At 38.5% G+C, this 17,968-nt stretch overlaps 1 protein-coding gene across 1 annotated transcript in view; it reads right to left on the minus strand.

Annotated features, from left to right (window-relative positions):
- SCLT1 (sodium channel and clathrin linker 1) overlaps positions 1–17,968 on the minus strand; it is a 50,716-nt gene that overhangs the window by 9,166 nt on the left and 23,582 nt on the right. Inside the window, exons 13-18 of the mRNA XM_075708874.1 lie at positions 16,277–16,375; positions 14,533–14,604; positions 13,515–13,589; positions 12,834–12,979; positions 9,218–9,410; positions 7,618–7,814 (exon numbers count right to left, since the gene is read on the minus strand). Of these exons, the coding sequence (XP_075564989.1) occupies positions 7,618–7,814; positions 9,218–9,410; positions 12,834–12,979; positions 13,515–13,589; positions 14,533–14,604; positions 16,277–16,375 (782 nt within the window). The remainder of the gene's footprint in view (positions 1–7,617; positions 7,815–9,217; positions 9,411–12,833; positions 12,980–13,514; positions 13,590–14,532; positions 14,605–16,276; positions 16,376–17,968) is intronic.

Consider the following 17,968-nt stretch of genomic DNA (forward strand, 5'->3'; position numbering starts at 1 on the left):
TCATAGCAAAGTTTAGAGAACTGTCAATTGCCTGTAAAGTTTTCAAGTTCCAAGATCTACCTTTTTCCTGTCTGCTGTTTTCAAGATCTACTCTGCTGAAGGGCATTCTGCGGGTAATTCAGTCATTTGACTGAATACGACGCTTTGCTTATCAGTGTGAATCTTGTCCTGATCCCTGGTCCAGCATCAGGTTCAACAAAAATACTCTCTTGCTGTTGGCCACTGGTGAGGAGTCTGCTAAGGGTTTATGTATAACCACTGGTTATCTGCCAAATTCTTTCTCGATTTACCCCAATTCTTGTCTTCATTCTCAGGATTAGAATCTGTGAAAAATACTGATATGCCAATTAGAAGGGATTAACCATCTATTATTACTTGTATTATGACCTCTTTTTTATTTATTTGTTTAACCTAGTTAACGTTAAGTACAGACCAATCAAGGTGGACTTTACAGAATGAATGAATAATCTGCCCTTATTTTTTAAACTTGCATACAGTCCTTCACTTCATTTTCATTTAGTAAATGCTGGCAGATCTGATTAACCTGTTTTTGCTTCAATTCTGTTGTCAGAACTTTCTCTCTCACCCCTTCTCAATCTGTCTTGTATTCTGTTGTTAGTGAAGTTTCCTTCCTTCCAATTCACAAATTTCCTCGATACTCCTTTGCTATTGCCGATTTCCCTTTCTATCTCTGCTGTCATTTATTCTTCTCAGCTTAAGTCTGAAGGACTATATAGCTTTATACACAATGCTGTAAGGTAATAAAAATACGTGTATGCATTCCTCATTTCTTTCAAAAGTAAATTCTTTCAAATGAAGACAAGAAATGTAAAAGAATCCAGAAGCACTTGATACTATTATTTTACCACAGCTGCCAAAGGCAGATCACCTAAGTCCCTTGAATTTTTGGGACATTCAAACTGACAGTGATGTTAGAGCTCACAACTTTACAATTGGAAGCTCTACACCCCGTAGATCAGCAACAGCAGCAACACCACCATGGATTACTTCTATTTCTTATCAAATTCCACACATATTGGTGGAGAAGGGACACTGAAGATCAAAATAACTTTTTAAACATTATACCTAATTCCAATTTGGTTATTTAGATTACTTAAGCAATGTTCCAGATACAGGGGGAGAAAAAATCAAATACAAACTCAGGTAAGTGTCGGTTACTAAATTAATGACCATATAATAAGTTAAATTATTCACCAAGACTTAAAAGCTCTTTCTGTGTTACAAAAAAAATTACCTTTAGAAATAAGTTTGCTAGTTTTATAGAATTTCTGTACTTCTCTCCTTACTATTTTCCATTTAAACCCTGATAAAGAATGTGAAAGATGACTTTTTGCCTCTCAGAAGTTCACTTCATTCTACTGACTATTCCTGGTCAGGACTGACTTGGTGGTTCAATCTCAGACCTCAGCAGAGATGCAACTGTCGAAACGCAAGCTTGTTGAAACGCAGCAAGTAACCAAACCAATTCAACTAAAATTAAGCATTAATACACATTTCCATCTCAAAAGCCACATCTGTCCTTTGGTCTTGGGTGGATTGACCCAGCTGGCAGGTAAGCCCCCACCCAGCTGCTCGCTCACTCCCCTCCAAAGGGGGAGAGAACCAGAAGGGTACAGGTGTGAAAAAACCTCATGGGTCAAGAGACAGACAAGGTTTTTTTTTTCCTTCACTTATTAAAAATTGATGCAAAAGCAATCGCTCGTCACCAGCAGACCGATGCCCAGCTCGTATCCAAACAACAGCTACTTTGGAAGAACTTCCACCCAGTTTATTGGTGATCATACGGTACGGGACAGCCCTCTGGTCAGCTGGGGTCAGCTGTCCCGGCCGCGTCCCCTCCCAACTTCTTGCCCGCTGCCGGCCCGCTCGCTGGGGCGGCAGCGTGAGAAACAGAGAAGGCCTTGGCGCTGTATTAGCACTGTTCAGCGACAGCTGAAACACCGCCGTGTTATCAACGCTGTTTTGGTCATAAATCTAAAACACAGCACCATACAGGCTGCTATAAAGAAAATTAACTCCATCCCAGCCAAAGCCAGTACAGGTCTGTAAGAAGCGTTAGGTTCATCTTAACATACAAAATTGCCCTAAACTTAATCTGAGGATGATAGTTCTTGTATCTGTTTATAAACACATATAAACAAATAGGGATTAAATTAATTTTTTTACATACATACATGTTCTTAGAGAAAGAAACAACCTAAATTCAATAGAAAAGCCTTGGGACAACTCATCTTTAAATAAAGGAGTGCTACGTCACTTTTTTACAACCTTTAACAGTAATCATTAATTTGCGTAACTATTTTATAATTGTAAATATTTGCCATCTAAGCAAATTCACCTCAGTAAATGTCATCAGAACTCAAAGTACATCTAAAATGGATGCAATCAAAAGTCAGAACAGCCTCCTTTCAGAGTCTGCCAGACGAGACGTTTTGCAGGAATAAAGAGAAGAAACACTAGTCAGGAGTTGTTAGTCATGCTGCCAAGAGCAAGGTTTTTATTTGGAACGATGACCTATGTTGCAAGAAGCACTGACCTTCTTAGTTACCTTCAAGATTGACTTTTGGCACAAGTCTATTGAAGCAAAACAGGTTCCTTGCCCTCTTGCGAGGTGAAGGTGAGGTCTATTACCAATAAATCCTTCTAAAAGTGTACAGCATCTTAAGATGCTTAGAGGGAAGAAAGCTCTTCCCATAAATGAAGACTGTAATATATTTTTATGAAGCAAATGGTGGAATTTAGTCCACAAGTATTCAATGCATTGCCTACCGTTTCAGCACTGTTTTTCAATTCCCAGTTCAGTTTCGTAAGCAACGATTACATGTTTAACTTGAACTGAGACCCAAATGTCCAAGAAAGCACATAATAATTTTCAGTGAGGCCTGAAAGTACCAATTTATGTATCAACATTTTTATCTACAGGTTTTTCACTGATCTGCTAAATTCTCATTTAAAAAATCATTGCAAAATTTACTTTTCCTTCTCCATTTTTTTAAAATTAAAAATCACCTAATGTTCACTGATGTTGCTTCATTTCTTAAAAGTATTTTTTTAATGCTTCCTTTATGCATATGTATTACACCTCGCAAACAAAACACTGCAGACTTAAAAGATGACAAATGAGCAGCACAGAATATGGAAAAGTTAGCAGCTGCTGCTGGGAAGTTAGTAAAGAAGCCAAAATGTTTCAGACACCTTCACATGGAAAATGAAAGTAATGAGGATAGAACTGAAAAACAGCAACAGATCATGAATTTAAGGCAAAGGAATGGGAAACACCTACACTAACAAATGGGACGCTGACTCAATGCTTATGAGAGCTGCGCTAACAGCAAACTTCTGGTGAAATGCAATATGAAATGCTTTTATGTAAACTACCTCCCCAGTATACATGGATATGACTTTGTTAGGAAGTTTATAACTTCCTGAAAAACATTCACTTATAAAGCACATTACTATGCTGTAAAGAGTAGTAATTCTTATTAAAACCTGACATTCTGCTACATGTCACCAACACAAGCTCTGTATTTGCTCATATATTTACACGAATCCGATACATCAAACAGTAACTTCATGAAGTGCCAAGGAACGTCACAGACTGTCCTCAAAATATACTAAATAACCACGATATGCTGCTAAACTTGGAGAGCTCTCTATTTAAATCCAGAAAGGGTGTATGGTGGTATCTTCATCTAAGTTCATAGCCTTGCTGCCCAGCCGTGACAAGATGAAGTTTCTAAGGAAGATACGAAGTTTTCCTTACAAGCTCACAGCTTAACTAACCCTCTCAAAACCACATAAACTTAAAAGTGTATGCATATAGGAAAGCTGGGTGAACACCGGCCTTTCCCTTGGACCCCGCTGTAAGGCTTGGTGATACCATTTCCTGCACCCGCCTCAAGAGCACTTTCAAACAGAGCCTTTCATTCAATAGAACCTGCTTACCCAGTATCAGTCTATTATTTAGTGGTCTTGCTGATATTTCCGTGATAAAAGCATTTGCTGCAAAATTATTTTGCTTTTTAAATAATCAGCAAGCTTTATTTTAGTTGACAACAACGGAAGAAGTGATTTACCATTCTGTACTTGCGCTCAAAATACTTACTCAAAATGTTATTGTGATAAGATTAAAATAAATATGGTAATTATTCATTTATACTATAAGCAAGGACTTTGCACTGAATAACTAGTACTGTGTAACTCAGGAGCTAATTTTCATACCAACTGCATTCTGCACTCTATAGCTACGTATCTGGTAATGCATAGAATGTGAAAAATAAGCTGGGTTTAAATTTTCTAAGTAATACTTGTAGGTTCTGTTATAGCCACTTGTCACCGTAATATCACATCATCACTGCACAGATTTAATTATGAAATTCCTTATGTCAGTTTGAATTACCACCTTCTAGCAAAGAACAAACTTGTTTCTGTTGCCAGCTTCCTTGTTAGGTAGAGTAAATGTTTGATAAAAACTTCTGCTTCTAGCTTATATGGTATGTAAAAGTATCACCTGTGAAATCATCTCAAAATGTAACTGACTTTGCTTTTAGACCTGCACCAAAGTGTCTACTGAGGTCACAGAGAATCATGTGGACTTAGTGTAGACTTACAATTTTTAATGAGAGATGAACATTTTTTTCTATTCTGCTCATGAGGCAGTGTTCTCTGATACAGGATATTAAATTATTGCAGGAGTTTTCCAGATGATGCCACATAGGCAGTCTCTCACATAAACAGGGACATTTTCAAAATTTACTACCTATTGTTCATCAGATTCACAAAGCAGACTTCCTCTCATGCCTGTTATATTTTCTATGTCAGCATTTTGCTGCAGATAAATAAAGTCTAAAGCTTTTGGTCCACTGTAACAACATTTTAACACTTAACATTAAAACTTTAAGGAGGAAAGCAGCTGTGAAGCTTCACATACAGTGAAGCTACACCACTAGAACTGTCAGTGAATACGCACAGCTCCCAGTGTCTTGCAGACGTGCTCAACACTGTGATGTCTTCTGAAAGAGACTTTTGGCCTTTCTAAAGAACTGCTGAGTAGTCTTTGCAAAAGCTAGTATATTTTAAGGCAAAATAAAGGCAGCCTATATCTGGGCAGATAAGGTAAAAATACCCAAACTGTTTACTTAGGAGAGGTAAAAATCACCAGAGTGATTATGTAGGACTTGGTTTTTCCAGAAAAATGGGCAAAAATGTTATCTCTAATTGGACTTAACATAATTTTGAACTATCTGAAAATTTTAAACTGAACTAGTTATCATCCACAACTACTAGAGTGTTCGAAACACTCTGAAAAGGAGCACTTGAGAAAATGAAAAGCAGATCAGTGAAGCTGCTAGTAAAACAGAAAGGTCATCAATAAATGTTTTATCAATCATTCTTGTATTTCAAGCAGGACAGAACTCATAGCATTCCTCTATTTGGACAGACAATAGGTACCACCAGTCATGATAGACACTGTGTCACTTTAAAGAGGAATGAAACCAGTTTCAAAGGGAAGAACTACTACATAGAAGACTGCTATTTGCGAAGTTCACTGGAGGTCAAATCCCCATACTTCTCAAAAAAGAGGAAAACCAAGTCAGAGTAGTGGTAGATTTGTTGTAGGCAACATTTTCAGGAAGTTATTTTCCTTGCTCAGGTTTAGAAACTTGGGTTCTAATTCCACTCACACCGTTGGCATTCTGAGAACTAAGAAATGTCAAGCTATGCTTCAAAAATGGAGACTCCAAGAACTTCATAGGATACTGCAAATACTACAGTTTCATCTGAGAATATGTAAACCATTATAATAATAAATCATGAAAAAACCAAAGATCACTCCAAAGGAGATAAAAGCTAGAATTCACAGGTGTCCAATTTTAATAGGGCAAAAGCTTTGCTTCCTTGTTAAGATGATAGTAACCAACTTCTAAAATCAATCTGAGCAAAGAACTATACATAAGTGCATCCTGCGCTTTAAGTGATTAAAGTTAAAGGGCCATTTCAATTTTCTCAAATTAACAGAGCTGCATACCCTGAATTTTTCTTCTGCAAATGACTGAAAACACTTCCTAAAAGATAATGATATATGCAATGTTATATTCTTCTCTAAACATTTTTCATTTTAAAGAAATGAGACTTAGGAAGTCGGGCTTCCTAGTTTAGACGTTACTGTGTACTAGTCTGTCAATCTCCTCCAATTTTCAACCAATTTTGAAGAGGAAGAGATCTTGAGGACATAAACTTCTAAGAAGTTGTATAAATATGTCAGCCTAATTTAATCTCAAATTTATGGTCTACTTGATCTAACTGACAGAGTTTCCTGAGCTTAGAAATCAAATAAAGCATGAGGCAAACATTTATCTTTGCCTCTGTTGAGAGAAAACCCATTTAAAACTTGGCCTCCTACAAGCACCAGCTAGCTGGCTAATCAGAGCGAGTAAGTGAGCGGGTGCGTCAGCTCACAACTAGCCACAGTTTGGCTGTTACTTGCCAGTCAAACGCAAGGCACACGAAGAAGCTGAGGTGGAGGAAGGCAACAGCAGAAAAGGAGACACTACAAATCCACTGTGAACAGATCAATTCATTTACATTTTAACACTGTGCAATGTGTCCACACACTGAAAAAGAAAACCAAGATGAACGTAGATGCTGTATCTGCTTGTTTCATAAACTGACCAGTGTGGATTCTTAACATTTTTTAATGGACATCAACATCCAAGTAGAAGCAAACACTATCTATAGCAGTATGCATTTAAAACAAAGATAAGTTTGTAGAATTTTTTTCAGACATAACTTGAAAATTGCTAATTTCTTACTGGGATACTTCCTTCTGTATTCACTCATTTCCAATAATGCCACTGTCTTTTCTAAATCAGTTGATGTCTGCCTGTCTATAGGCTCCCAGGCACCATAGGTGCTTGTATTCCCCAGCATCTAGGAATGATATGTAATCTGAATCTATGTCTGTTGCGTGAGATGCCCCTGTTATTATGCCCTTTCAAAACTGAAAATATTCTTACATTCTGTGCTGGGAATGTCAGTATCAGCTAGTTACCTGGCAGCCTATATGAATTAAGAGAAAAGTAAAGTTTGTATCATATTTTTGCTTAGGGCAATCACACAACTCATTTGTATCCTCATTTATGACAGCAGCTGCTCAGAAGAGACCATTAGATGTGCATCCCAATAGGTTTTTTCCCCCGCTTATTTCAGAAGTCTGGAGACTCACTCCACAGCTGATTTTATGGTCACTGTTCTGAATAGCTATAAATACAGAGGCTTTCATAATCTAAAGCTAAATTCTTTAAATTGAGTGTGCTGTATCTTGAAAGAGAAAATTAAAAGTAATATATTCCATTTACTTTTTGTCATTACAAAATTCACACGTATCAACAAGATGTGGAATTTTTACTTCAGCGCTAACTTCACAAAGAGCATCAAAAGTTCTCTTTAGAACATTCTTTCTTGTTTTGCTGGAAGCACACCATCTAGCCCGGATGGTTTGCTCTTCATGGTTTTTCACCACAGGTCTACCGCCATACACCAAACAGTAGCTAAAACTGCAACAGCTCCCAGGAAGAGGAACAGAATTGCACTTACTTTAGCTTACTGATCCTGGCCTCTGTAGTTTCTGTAAGATTTTTTGTTTCTTCTTTCCACCGATTTGTTGCTTTTTGCTGAGCTACTAACAGACGTCTAAGTTCAGCAGTAGACTTCTGACGGGTGTCTTCCATTTCCTTAAGTCGAGCTTCATATCCATGTTCTTTCACAGCATGCTCATGCTCCATTGTGCTTATCTAGAAAATACAAATCTGGTACAATCAAGTCTCTCACTTTTTACTGTTCTTTTTTTTAAACACTTGAGTTAAATTTATAAACATTTGTTGAAAGCATGTAACATACAATAATTAAACTTGTAATTATATGCTCAAATAGATACATGTTCCCAAAGCCAATTTAAGCAAATAGTACAACTGACAATAAAGGATAATGAGCTGTGTATGCTTATTTTTGTAAATAATCTTTATCCTTCTCCCTTGTGTTTTCTCCACAGAAACACATTCTTTCTTTTTCATCTAGCTAAAATATGTTAGGAGTTTCTTAACTGCACCTAAAATCCTTTGTACATCAGAAGAAAATGAAAGCAAGCAATAAATCTTATCTGTGACTACAATGGAAGCCTGTCTGATTAAAAATGAGACAGACAAAGGTCTGGCATATTCTTTACAACCGCTAACTATCTGTTACAAGACTCTGATTCTTTGTTTTTAAACTACATTTGACCAAAGGGTTCTAGATTTGGAACAAGATTTCCTGTTTAATTTGACTGCTTCCTTTATTTTGCGGTGCCAAGTGGAAGCCAGATTTGAGGTGGTCCCCATTCATAACTTGTAAAACTGCTTACTGAAGTTTTCTTCATTGCTGCAGATTCTCAGATCCCTTTTCAATATCTTTATGCTCCTGGAGTTAAGAGCAGAGGGGAAAGTACCAGCTTTATACATTTAGAAATCACATCAAGGATCAAAGCTGTTACTCCCTGCGGAAGCCAAAGGTACCATGACTCTGCTGAGGTTACTATTAATTCATTATCCCACCTGCAGTCTGTTCAGGTGCATTTAATGGAACACGTTCAAAAAGAACATCCATCTTTCAGCAAATTATCTTGTTATCTATTCATATAGAAAAATATTCTCTGTCCAGAAAATACAAAACCAACGTCTGACAACCACACTATTATTTATTAGTTACACGCTGCTCTGACAACATGGTGACTGCTCTGACAACATGGTGGACATAAAAGTAGAAGAACACCCTTCACTGGAAGTCATCCAGAGCTTCCTAACACATTACAGACACTAGATAAAAGAAGATCTGGAATTGGAATAAGTGGAATCACTTGAAGAAAAATATGTTAGTATTTGATCTATTCATCTTATAAAAAGCAAAGAACATTTGGAATCTTCTTATCAAGCAGCATTTAATACGTATTAAAATAAAATTTAATTAGCAGAGATTGAGTTACCCAATAGATTTCTGAGGACACACAATGCTACAACAAAATTACTTCTACGCAGAAACCAGGAAGCATCATTGAAACTTTCATCTTTGATTTAAACTTTCAATTATTTTCTCTTAAAACTGCTGCCTTATTAAGCAAATATCAGTCTTATGTGAAAGAAAAATAACATATAAACCATACCTTTATTTTAGCTTTTTGTTGAGCCTCTACAGCCAGTTTTCTCAAGCCCTCCATTTCTTTTTGCAGTTGTTCATTCTCCTGCTGAAGTTTTAGCCTTTGTTCACTGACAAAGGCACTCTTTTCTCTTTCTGAATCCAGAATGCTTTGCAATTTACAGATAACTTCCTGGCAACGAGATTTCTCTTCCTCAGAGCTGAAAGAGAAGAAAAATCTTGTTGGAACTCAAGAGTTGAACAAATACCATACCAGAGAAAAAAATATGTATTGGGACAGATCTTTGGTCTGACCCAGTACAGCTGTTCCCGTTTCTTCCTGAAAGTTTGTATCAGCTCAGCATGTTTAATGGGCTTGACAGCTACAACTATGCACAAGTCAGCAAAGAATGACAGAATTCATAAAACCCGTCTAATACTGTAGCAGTCTCAGTAAAATGACAATGGGAAACAAGATTTTCATTTTTATAACTTTTCCAATTCCCAACTAAGGACTGCTCCGGTGAAGTGACAGGATTTACAATCACCAGAGTACAGAAATGACTGAAACTTACAGAGAATCCTACACTTTTCATGCTGAAAATGACGACTTGGTCTAAAAATGTGTACCATATTGTACTTTTTACCATTGTACTACTGGAACTGCATTCTATAAGCGGCTGGCAGAAGTGTCGCAATCGCTAGCCCTTGTTCTCATGGGGGACTTCAACTTGCCAGACATCTGCTGGAAATACCACACAGCAGAGAGGCAGCAGTCTTGGAAGTTCCTAGAGCATGTGGGGGATAACTTTCTAACGCAGCTGGTAAGCGAGCCTACCAGGGGAGGTGCCCCGCTTGACCTGCTGTTTACCAACGGAGAAGGGCTTGTGGGAAATGTCGAGGTCGGAGGCCGTCTCGGGCTTAGCGACCACGACATGATAAAGTTCTCAATTTTGGGTGATGCTAAGCAGAGGGGCACCAAAACTATTACCATGGACTTCCGGAGGGCAGACTTTGCCCTCTTCAGGACCCTGGTTGGGAAAGTCCCTTGGGAGGCGGTCCTGAAGGGCAAAGGGGTCCAGGAAGGCTGGGCCCTCTTCAAGAAGGAAGTCTTAAGGGCGCAGGAGCGGGCTGTCCCCGTGTGTCGTAAGACCAACCGGAGGGGAAATCGACCGGCCTGGCTGAATAGGGAGCTTTTGCGGGGACTCAGGGAAAAAAGGAGAGTCTACCGCCTTTGGCAGAAGGGGCGGGCAGCTCAGGAGGAGTACAGGGATCTTGTTAGGTCCTGCAGGGAGGAAATTAGAAAGGCAAAAGCCCAGCTAGAACTCAATCTGGCCAGTGCTGTAAAAGACAATAAAAAATGCTTTTATAAGTACATCAGCAATAAAAGGAGAGCCAAGGAGGATCTCCATTCTTTGCTGGATGTGGGGGGGAATATTGTCACCGAGGACAAGGAAAAGGCTGAAGTACTTAACGCCTTCTTTGCCTCTGTGTTCAACAGCCAGACCGGTCATCCCCAGGGTACTCAGGCCCTTGAGCAAGAGGATAGGGATAGGGACCAGAATGGAGCCCTCATAGTCCAGGAGGAAGCAGTTAATGACCTGCTATGCCACCTGGACGCTCACAAGTCTATGGGGCCGGATGGGATCCACCCGAGAGTACTGAGGGAGCTGGCAGAGGAGCTTGCCAAGCCACTTTCCATCATCTATCAACAGTCCTGGTTAACAGGGGAGGTCCCTGATGACTGGAGGCTTGCCAATGTGACGCCCATCTACAAGAAGGGCCGGAAGGAGGACCCGGGGAACTACAGGCCTGTCAGCCTGACCTCGGTGCCGGGGAAGATTATGGAGAGGTTCATCTTGAGCGAACTCCACAGGCAAGTACAGGTCAACCAGGGGATCAGGCCCAGCCAGCATGGGTTCACAAAAGGCAGGTCCTGCTTGACCAACCTGATCTCCTTCTATGACCTGGTGACCCGCCTGGTAGATGATGGAAAGGCTGTGGATGTCATCTACCTCGACTTTAGCAAAGCTTTTGACACCGTCTCGCATAATATCCTCCTCGGGAAGCTGGCAGCTCACGGCTTAGACAGGCATACTCTTCGCTGGGTAAAGAACTGGTTGGGTGGCCGAGCCCAGAGAGTAGTGATAAATGGTGTTAAGTCCAGCTGGCGGCCGGTCACGAGCGGTGTTCCCCAGGGCTCTGTTTTAGGGCCAGTCTTGTTCAATATCTTTATCAATGATCTGGATGAGGGGATCGAGTGCACCCTCAGTAAGTTTGCAGACGACACCAAATTGGGTGGGAGTGTCGATCTGCTGGAGGGTAGGATGGCCCTGCAGAGGGACCTGGACAGGCTGGATCGATGGGCCGTGGCCAACTGTATGAGGTTCAACAAGGCCAAGTGCCGGGTCCTGCACTTCGGTCACAACAACCCCATGCAACGCTACAGGCTTGGGGAAGAGTGGCTGGAAAGCTGCCTGGCTGAAAAGGACCTGGGGGTGTTAGTAGATAGCCGGCTGAACATGAGCCAGCAGTGTGCCCAGGTGGCCAAGAAGGCCAACAGCATCCTGGCTTGTATCAGGAATGCTGTGGCCAGCAGGAGCAGGGAGGTGATTGTCCCCCTGTACTCGGCGCTGGTGAGGCCGCACCTGGAATACTGTGTGCAGTTTTGGGCCCCTCACTACAAGAAAGACATTGAGGTGCTGGAGCGTGTTCAGAGGCGGGCAACGAAGTTGGTGAAGGGTCTGGAGAACAAGTCTTATGAGGAGCGGCTGAGGGAACTGGGGTTGTTTAGCCTGGAAAAGAGGAGGCTGAGGGGAGACCTTCTCGCTCTCTACAACTACCTGAAAGGAGGTTGTAGTGAGGTGGGTGTTGGTCTCTTCTCCCAAGTAGCTAGCGATAGGACAAGAGGAAATGGGCTTAAGCTGCGCCAGGGGAGGTTTAGACTGGAAATTAGGAAAAATTTCTTTACAGAAAGGGTGGTCAGGCATTGGAACAGGCTGCCCAGAGAGGTGGTGGAGTCACCATCCCTGGAGGCGTTTAAAAAACGGGTAGATGTGGCACTTCGGGATATGGTTTAGTCTGGTCTACCCTTGATTAGTCTAGAGTGGGCTTGGTAGTGTAGGTTAATGGTTGGACTGGATGATCTTAAAGGTCTTTTCCAACCTAGATGATTCTATGATTCTATGATTCTAACTGCAATAATGTCTATTAGCTCCAAACACAGACCTGAAATTCAGTATGCTATGTCAACATAGTGTTCTGCATGTACTAGGAGATACCACACTGTAGATGAATATAAAGTAATAAATTCTGCCTATTTCATAGAGTAACTTTTTCTACAAACAGTATTTAAAAATGCAGTAAGATTTCAAATAACATACTCCTATTTCATTTTTTTGTCAAACAACTTCTTGCAGTTCTCATCTTGTAAAGAAAAACTTCCATTCTATAGTGCACTATCCCCTTTAATTATTTTATAGTGATTCGTAATTGCCCTGGCTTCAGAATTATGGTATCTTGACACTATTCCTGCTACTGGTTAAAAAGATGTGACAAAAACCTAACACAAAATCAACAATTTAATTAGACAAAAATAATTTCCATTGGTTTCCATTCCAATTTCTGTAACATCCGTTACTTACTTCATTTCCAGTTGTTTCAGTTTATTTTGTGTTGTCTGCAGACTTAGCTGAAGGTCACCTTTTGTCGTTTCCGCAAGTAAGTATTTCTGATGTAGTTGCTCTAGTTTTCTATTGTCAGATTCATGTCCTCTGTTTTCTCTGTAAATCTGAAGAATAAACTTACATGTAAAATCATCTTTACTTTGCACTGGTGATTGGCAGTGTAGTACTGACAAGGAGGCTACTCCTCATTGCATCTTATTTTCCAGTGATTTAAAACAAAACTGAATTTCTATCATTGTTGCTGCTACTTGGGAAAAAAGTTTTCAAAGATCTGGCATTCATTTAGCTTTCTGTCTATTGAGCTTAGGTTTAACTGGAATAAATACCAACTTTCCTTCTGATTATGTCAACCATCTCTCCTTTTACTTTTTACACTTTTCAAAGAACCTTCTTTTTCAGTTTAGTACTACAGCTTTAAAATGCTTTCCAGATTTTAAAAAAACCAAAAAAACCCAACCACAAAACAGCCCCCCATTAAAATAATTACATGAAAATTTACAATGAAGAAAATCTACTCAGAAAATAAGATAAGAAAATTCAGGGAACAAAAAAAACATGAGAAATGGGAAAAATTAATATATCTTTTCCTTCTGAAAAGAGATCTTAAACCTGATGTAAAAATGCATGCAATTGCCTTACCTTTTCAAGTTCTTCTTCCACTGCTCTCTTTTCTCTAATGGCTCGTTCAATTTGACCCTGTTTTTCTCCACATTCCTATTTTAAAAAGTAATTTTAAATTAAATCTAATAAAAAATAACTCAAAAATTCAGGGAGTGCCAAAGCTATAAACCAGCCACTGTAAATGTAATTCTTGCTGCTGGTATGTATGCATTTGATTATATTTACCTGCTCATTATTTTCTCTATAGAATCAGTCTCATTCACTATACAGACTAAGACACGTAAAATGAAACCTTTTTCTTTTTTAAATAAATTTAATCCATAAATAGGTGAGGTCTTTTGGTCTCCCACATAATTTGTTACAAGTTCCTGGTTCATTCAAAAATATGACGATTGCGATGCGCAGACCTTCTCTTAGCATACTTTATCAACTTCCATGTACTTCATTTCTACGTACCCAACTATAGATATGCAATACTCAGCTTTCCATGCTCTATTTATCCCTGAAAGAAACAGGGATACATAAGAAAAGGCATCACATGGGAGATGTGTTCTAGAGCACAGAATCTCACTGTCAAGATGCTTGTGACCTGTAAGAATATGCATAACTCGAGGAATAAATGTACATAAAGAAATGCATGGATTTGCAGAATTGTATTATTTCATGCAGAGCCAGGCAAGATTCTCAGTAAAAGATATGATTCTATGCACATAAGGCAAGCCTGCATATTAAAAATGAATTTTCAATGCAAATATCCTTTACACCTAAATATGAATCTCTGCACTGACTGTTAAGACACTGCACACAGTTGCTTTTGTGAAGTAACATGAAAGACACTGTATGTTGCATTAATGTCTGGAGACATGCAGGATGTAATATGTTACACAGTAATAAAGCATAGTCCTAGACAGTTATCCATTAATCATATTTTACTTAGCTTACTTTTACCTAAATTTAGTATTTTTCCTTGATAAACAAAAACTGTAAGTCTCAAATGTTCTGCTATCAAAAATACTTTCATTAGTCAACACCATACCATCTGAAGAGCTGAAAGTTCTTCTGTTAGTCGAGAAATCTGCACATTATATTGCTTCTTTGCAGAGTCTACCTGTGATCAAAACCAAAGTAAAACCAAAAAATTAATCCTGTGAACTATTTTTCCATCCTGTTTTTTTTTAATATATATATATGTAGTCTATATGTGGTGCATGTATATAAATATGGAAATATATGGGTCTGCAATAACTGACAAATCTTACTACGTAGATGTTAGAAAGGATGTTTATTATCAGTACATACTACTTCAACTATGGGTGTTTAGAAAAAAAAGCAGAAGGAAGACATCACAACAAGGCCTTACAAAAAGAACAGTAAGAGTGTCAGGAAAGCTGCTGTCCATTAGGTGCACATTATTAGCATTTGCAATTTGTGTAACATATTTTTAGATCACATAACAAAAGAAGTATTTGTTAATACCTGGAGAAACATGACAACTCGTAGTTTAAAAGTTTACTTTTTATCCTTTGGATAGATTCACTTTTACTGAGAGAATTTCAAAATAGGAAATAGGACATTCCTAAATTCTGATTAGTAAATCATTGTCACAACTAGAGGCTTATCCTAAGTTGCTCTTTAGCTCTTGCACCTTCTCCAAATCATCTTTGACATTAACGATCACAGTTTTAAATAATCCCCACAATTTTTGTGATTCTTTCAGGTAACCACCAAGCAGAAGGCACAAACCATCTTTATCCTCATTTTAAAGGTTCTGAAAACTTAAGCAGTATATTCCCTAAACCTCTTGAAATGAAAGGATTGGAAAGAATCCTTTCATCCTTATACAGTACATAGGCACATTGTGTCATAGTGAAGAAAGTGAAAGGAGGCAAAATCAGTTACACCAATGAAAACTTACAAATGAGATAATTGCTTTACACTGTTGTCCACTTGCAACAGAAGACATTGCCAACACATGCCTGTAACAAGCCCTTATTTCCTCTGGAGTTTGCCTTAAAATAAAGCAAGTCTCTTTGACAGGCAGATAGTTACTGAGAACCTCCAAGCAGATTAGTCTGCACTTTAACTGCAGATGGGACATGACACGGAGAAAATTAATTTTGTGACTAGTCTTTTATCAGAAGAGCTTCAATTTTTCGGCTGCTCATAATAATAATAATAAAAAAATCATAAAGAGACTACATCATCTTTTTTTAGTCATTTCTCTACCAGATTCTGATTCCTAAGCATGCTGTGATATTGAACCTTTTGACTATTAGCTGTGCTTGCTAGAAGGGTCTTACTTGCCTAAATAGGGGAATATTTTTAAAAACTGAGATGCCAAAAAAATGATAGTATAACTTTCAATAGGTCCTATCATCTGAACGTACATGACAGCTTCCATTCCAAGATGAGGCCATGTATCATAAATTAAATACCTTGATACCAATATAATGCTCAGTCTGTTGACGTGCTACTGAACAGAATCTCTGAAATCAAAGTGCCATTCTTTACATCTTCACAGTGCAGCCTTCTCTATAGCAGTGTCTGCACAGACATCAACACTTTTGGTTTAAGAGATTTAAGAATATCATTTGGTTCAGAAGAATATATGTTTAGATAACAAAGCTGAATAGTACAGTACTGTCAGCATGCTGCCTTGCTACCTGTATTATCAAAACACTAGTAAGAAAGCTGCTCATGATGACCGTGCACCATCAACAGCTTTTCACGCTGAGGAAAACCAAAAAATCTTCCCATTCTTTCTAAACATCGTAACTTACTGCCTTTCTAACTCTTGCAGCAGTATCTTCTGCAAGTTGAGACATTTCATCTTTCATTTTTTTGATTTCCTCTTCCTTTTGTTTCTCCCCGAAGACTGCCTAGAAAAAAAAACAACTTTAAATACTACTGATAATATTTCAGTGATGACAGTATCTAGCACTGAGAGAAGAAACCACACACAGTCACTCTTCAGAAAACCTTTTTTCCTTTTTACTTTGCAGTAGCTGACACCGAGACCCAACAAGAAAACAAGAACACCAAGAACATTTTGCACTATATGCACATTCTTGTAAATCAGAACCACACAAAAAGTTAGTGTCAGTACATGCCTTTTTCTATTGGGACTTATTATTTGGACTTTCAGATTTTGGCTGGGCATGGAATTATACAGAAGAAAGCATAGGAACTCAGACGAAAAGACAAAGCTACTCTCCAATGTTCTCATCTGGGGCCAGGATGTGTAATAAAAAATGCCAACAATGAGGCATAGAAAGTCCTCTGTATAGAAAACAGAATACCTGTATACACACACACACAGGTGCTCCTACACATAGCTAAGCATTTTTTATGGCTGATATACTGAATTACTCATCTCCCAGAAAACTAAAAGTAAAGGAATAAAAATTTATAAGCAACTAAGGAATGTGTATGCAGTCCCTTTCACGGTGGGTAACAATGAATCAAACAGTTCTTTAGCATACAAAAATGGCAAGAATTACAGAAAAAGGTGTAGCATGGAACCCTTCCTCTGGAGATGCAAGGAAGCTACTGATGTTAAAGTATAATAGGAGGTGCTGGTCTGAAAAGATTACGGAATATAGACTTCTTGATGGGTGAGATGAAAAATCCTAGGTGGCACATAGAGAATATGTAGATACATAAAGGGAGAAAGACATAAAAATATCCCTAGGCTGAATTTATGTCATCCAATATAGAAGATTATTCACTTCAGGCAGTAATATGCCACTTCATCGGTCATACTCTCTTTTACTGCTCCCATTCAATTCAACTTTGTATTTCATTTCTCAAACTACTCTTTTAAAATTCTTCTGATGTCTTTTTGTAAGCTTAGCTTTGTGTGCTTTATAATGTTAACATAACAGAAGCAGCATTATTATGACAGCCTGTTACTCCCGCCCCTTAATCACTTACAGAGCAAGGAGAAACCTCTGTGACCACAGTTTAAAACAGAAAGAGTTAACTGATATACATATTATGCTGCTTTTTTTTTTATCCTGTTCATTAATAAACTTCCCAGTTTGAAAAATTCAGGACTTTTTAGCCAAAGCAGTAAATTAACAAGTGTCTGCAAATTCCAGTTTATTCTTACTACAGCATTAATCTAAACTGTTAGTTATAACAAGCTGCTTATTTATCTGTAACTGTTCAGTTACTGTCTTAGAGACACAATTTACATCACATTAATTTTTACTGGGCCGCTTCTTTCTGTCAGCTTCATGTGAGTGGCACCAAATGATCTGCTGGACTACTTTTGGATGAAAAATGGTGTTCTAACACTGCTTGGATGTACTAATACTTAGCAGACTGGACATGTGATTTACACTCCTTACCGGTAATTTTCAAATGACAGAGTGTCTTCTGGTTTTTAAACTCTGAAAAAAAAGATTTTATTTTTACCTTTCATTCTTCATTCTCCCCACTATCAGGCTGTAGGGGAATGCTGTTAAGGA

The sequence above is a fragment of the Pelecanus crispus genome, chromosome 4 (assembly GCF_030463565.1).
Source record: "Pelecanus crispus isolate bPelCri1 chromosome 4, bPelCri1.pri, whole genome shotgun sequence".
NCBI classification, from domain to species: Eukaryota; Metazoa; Chordata; class Aves; order Pelecaniformes; family Pelecanidae; genus Pelecanus; species Pelecanus crispus.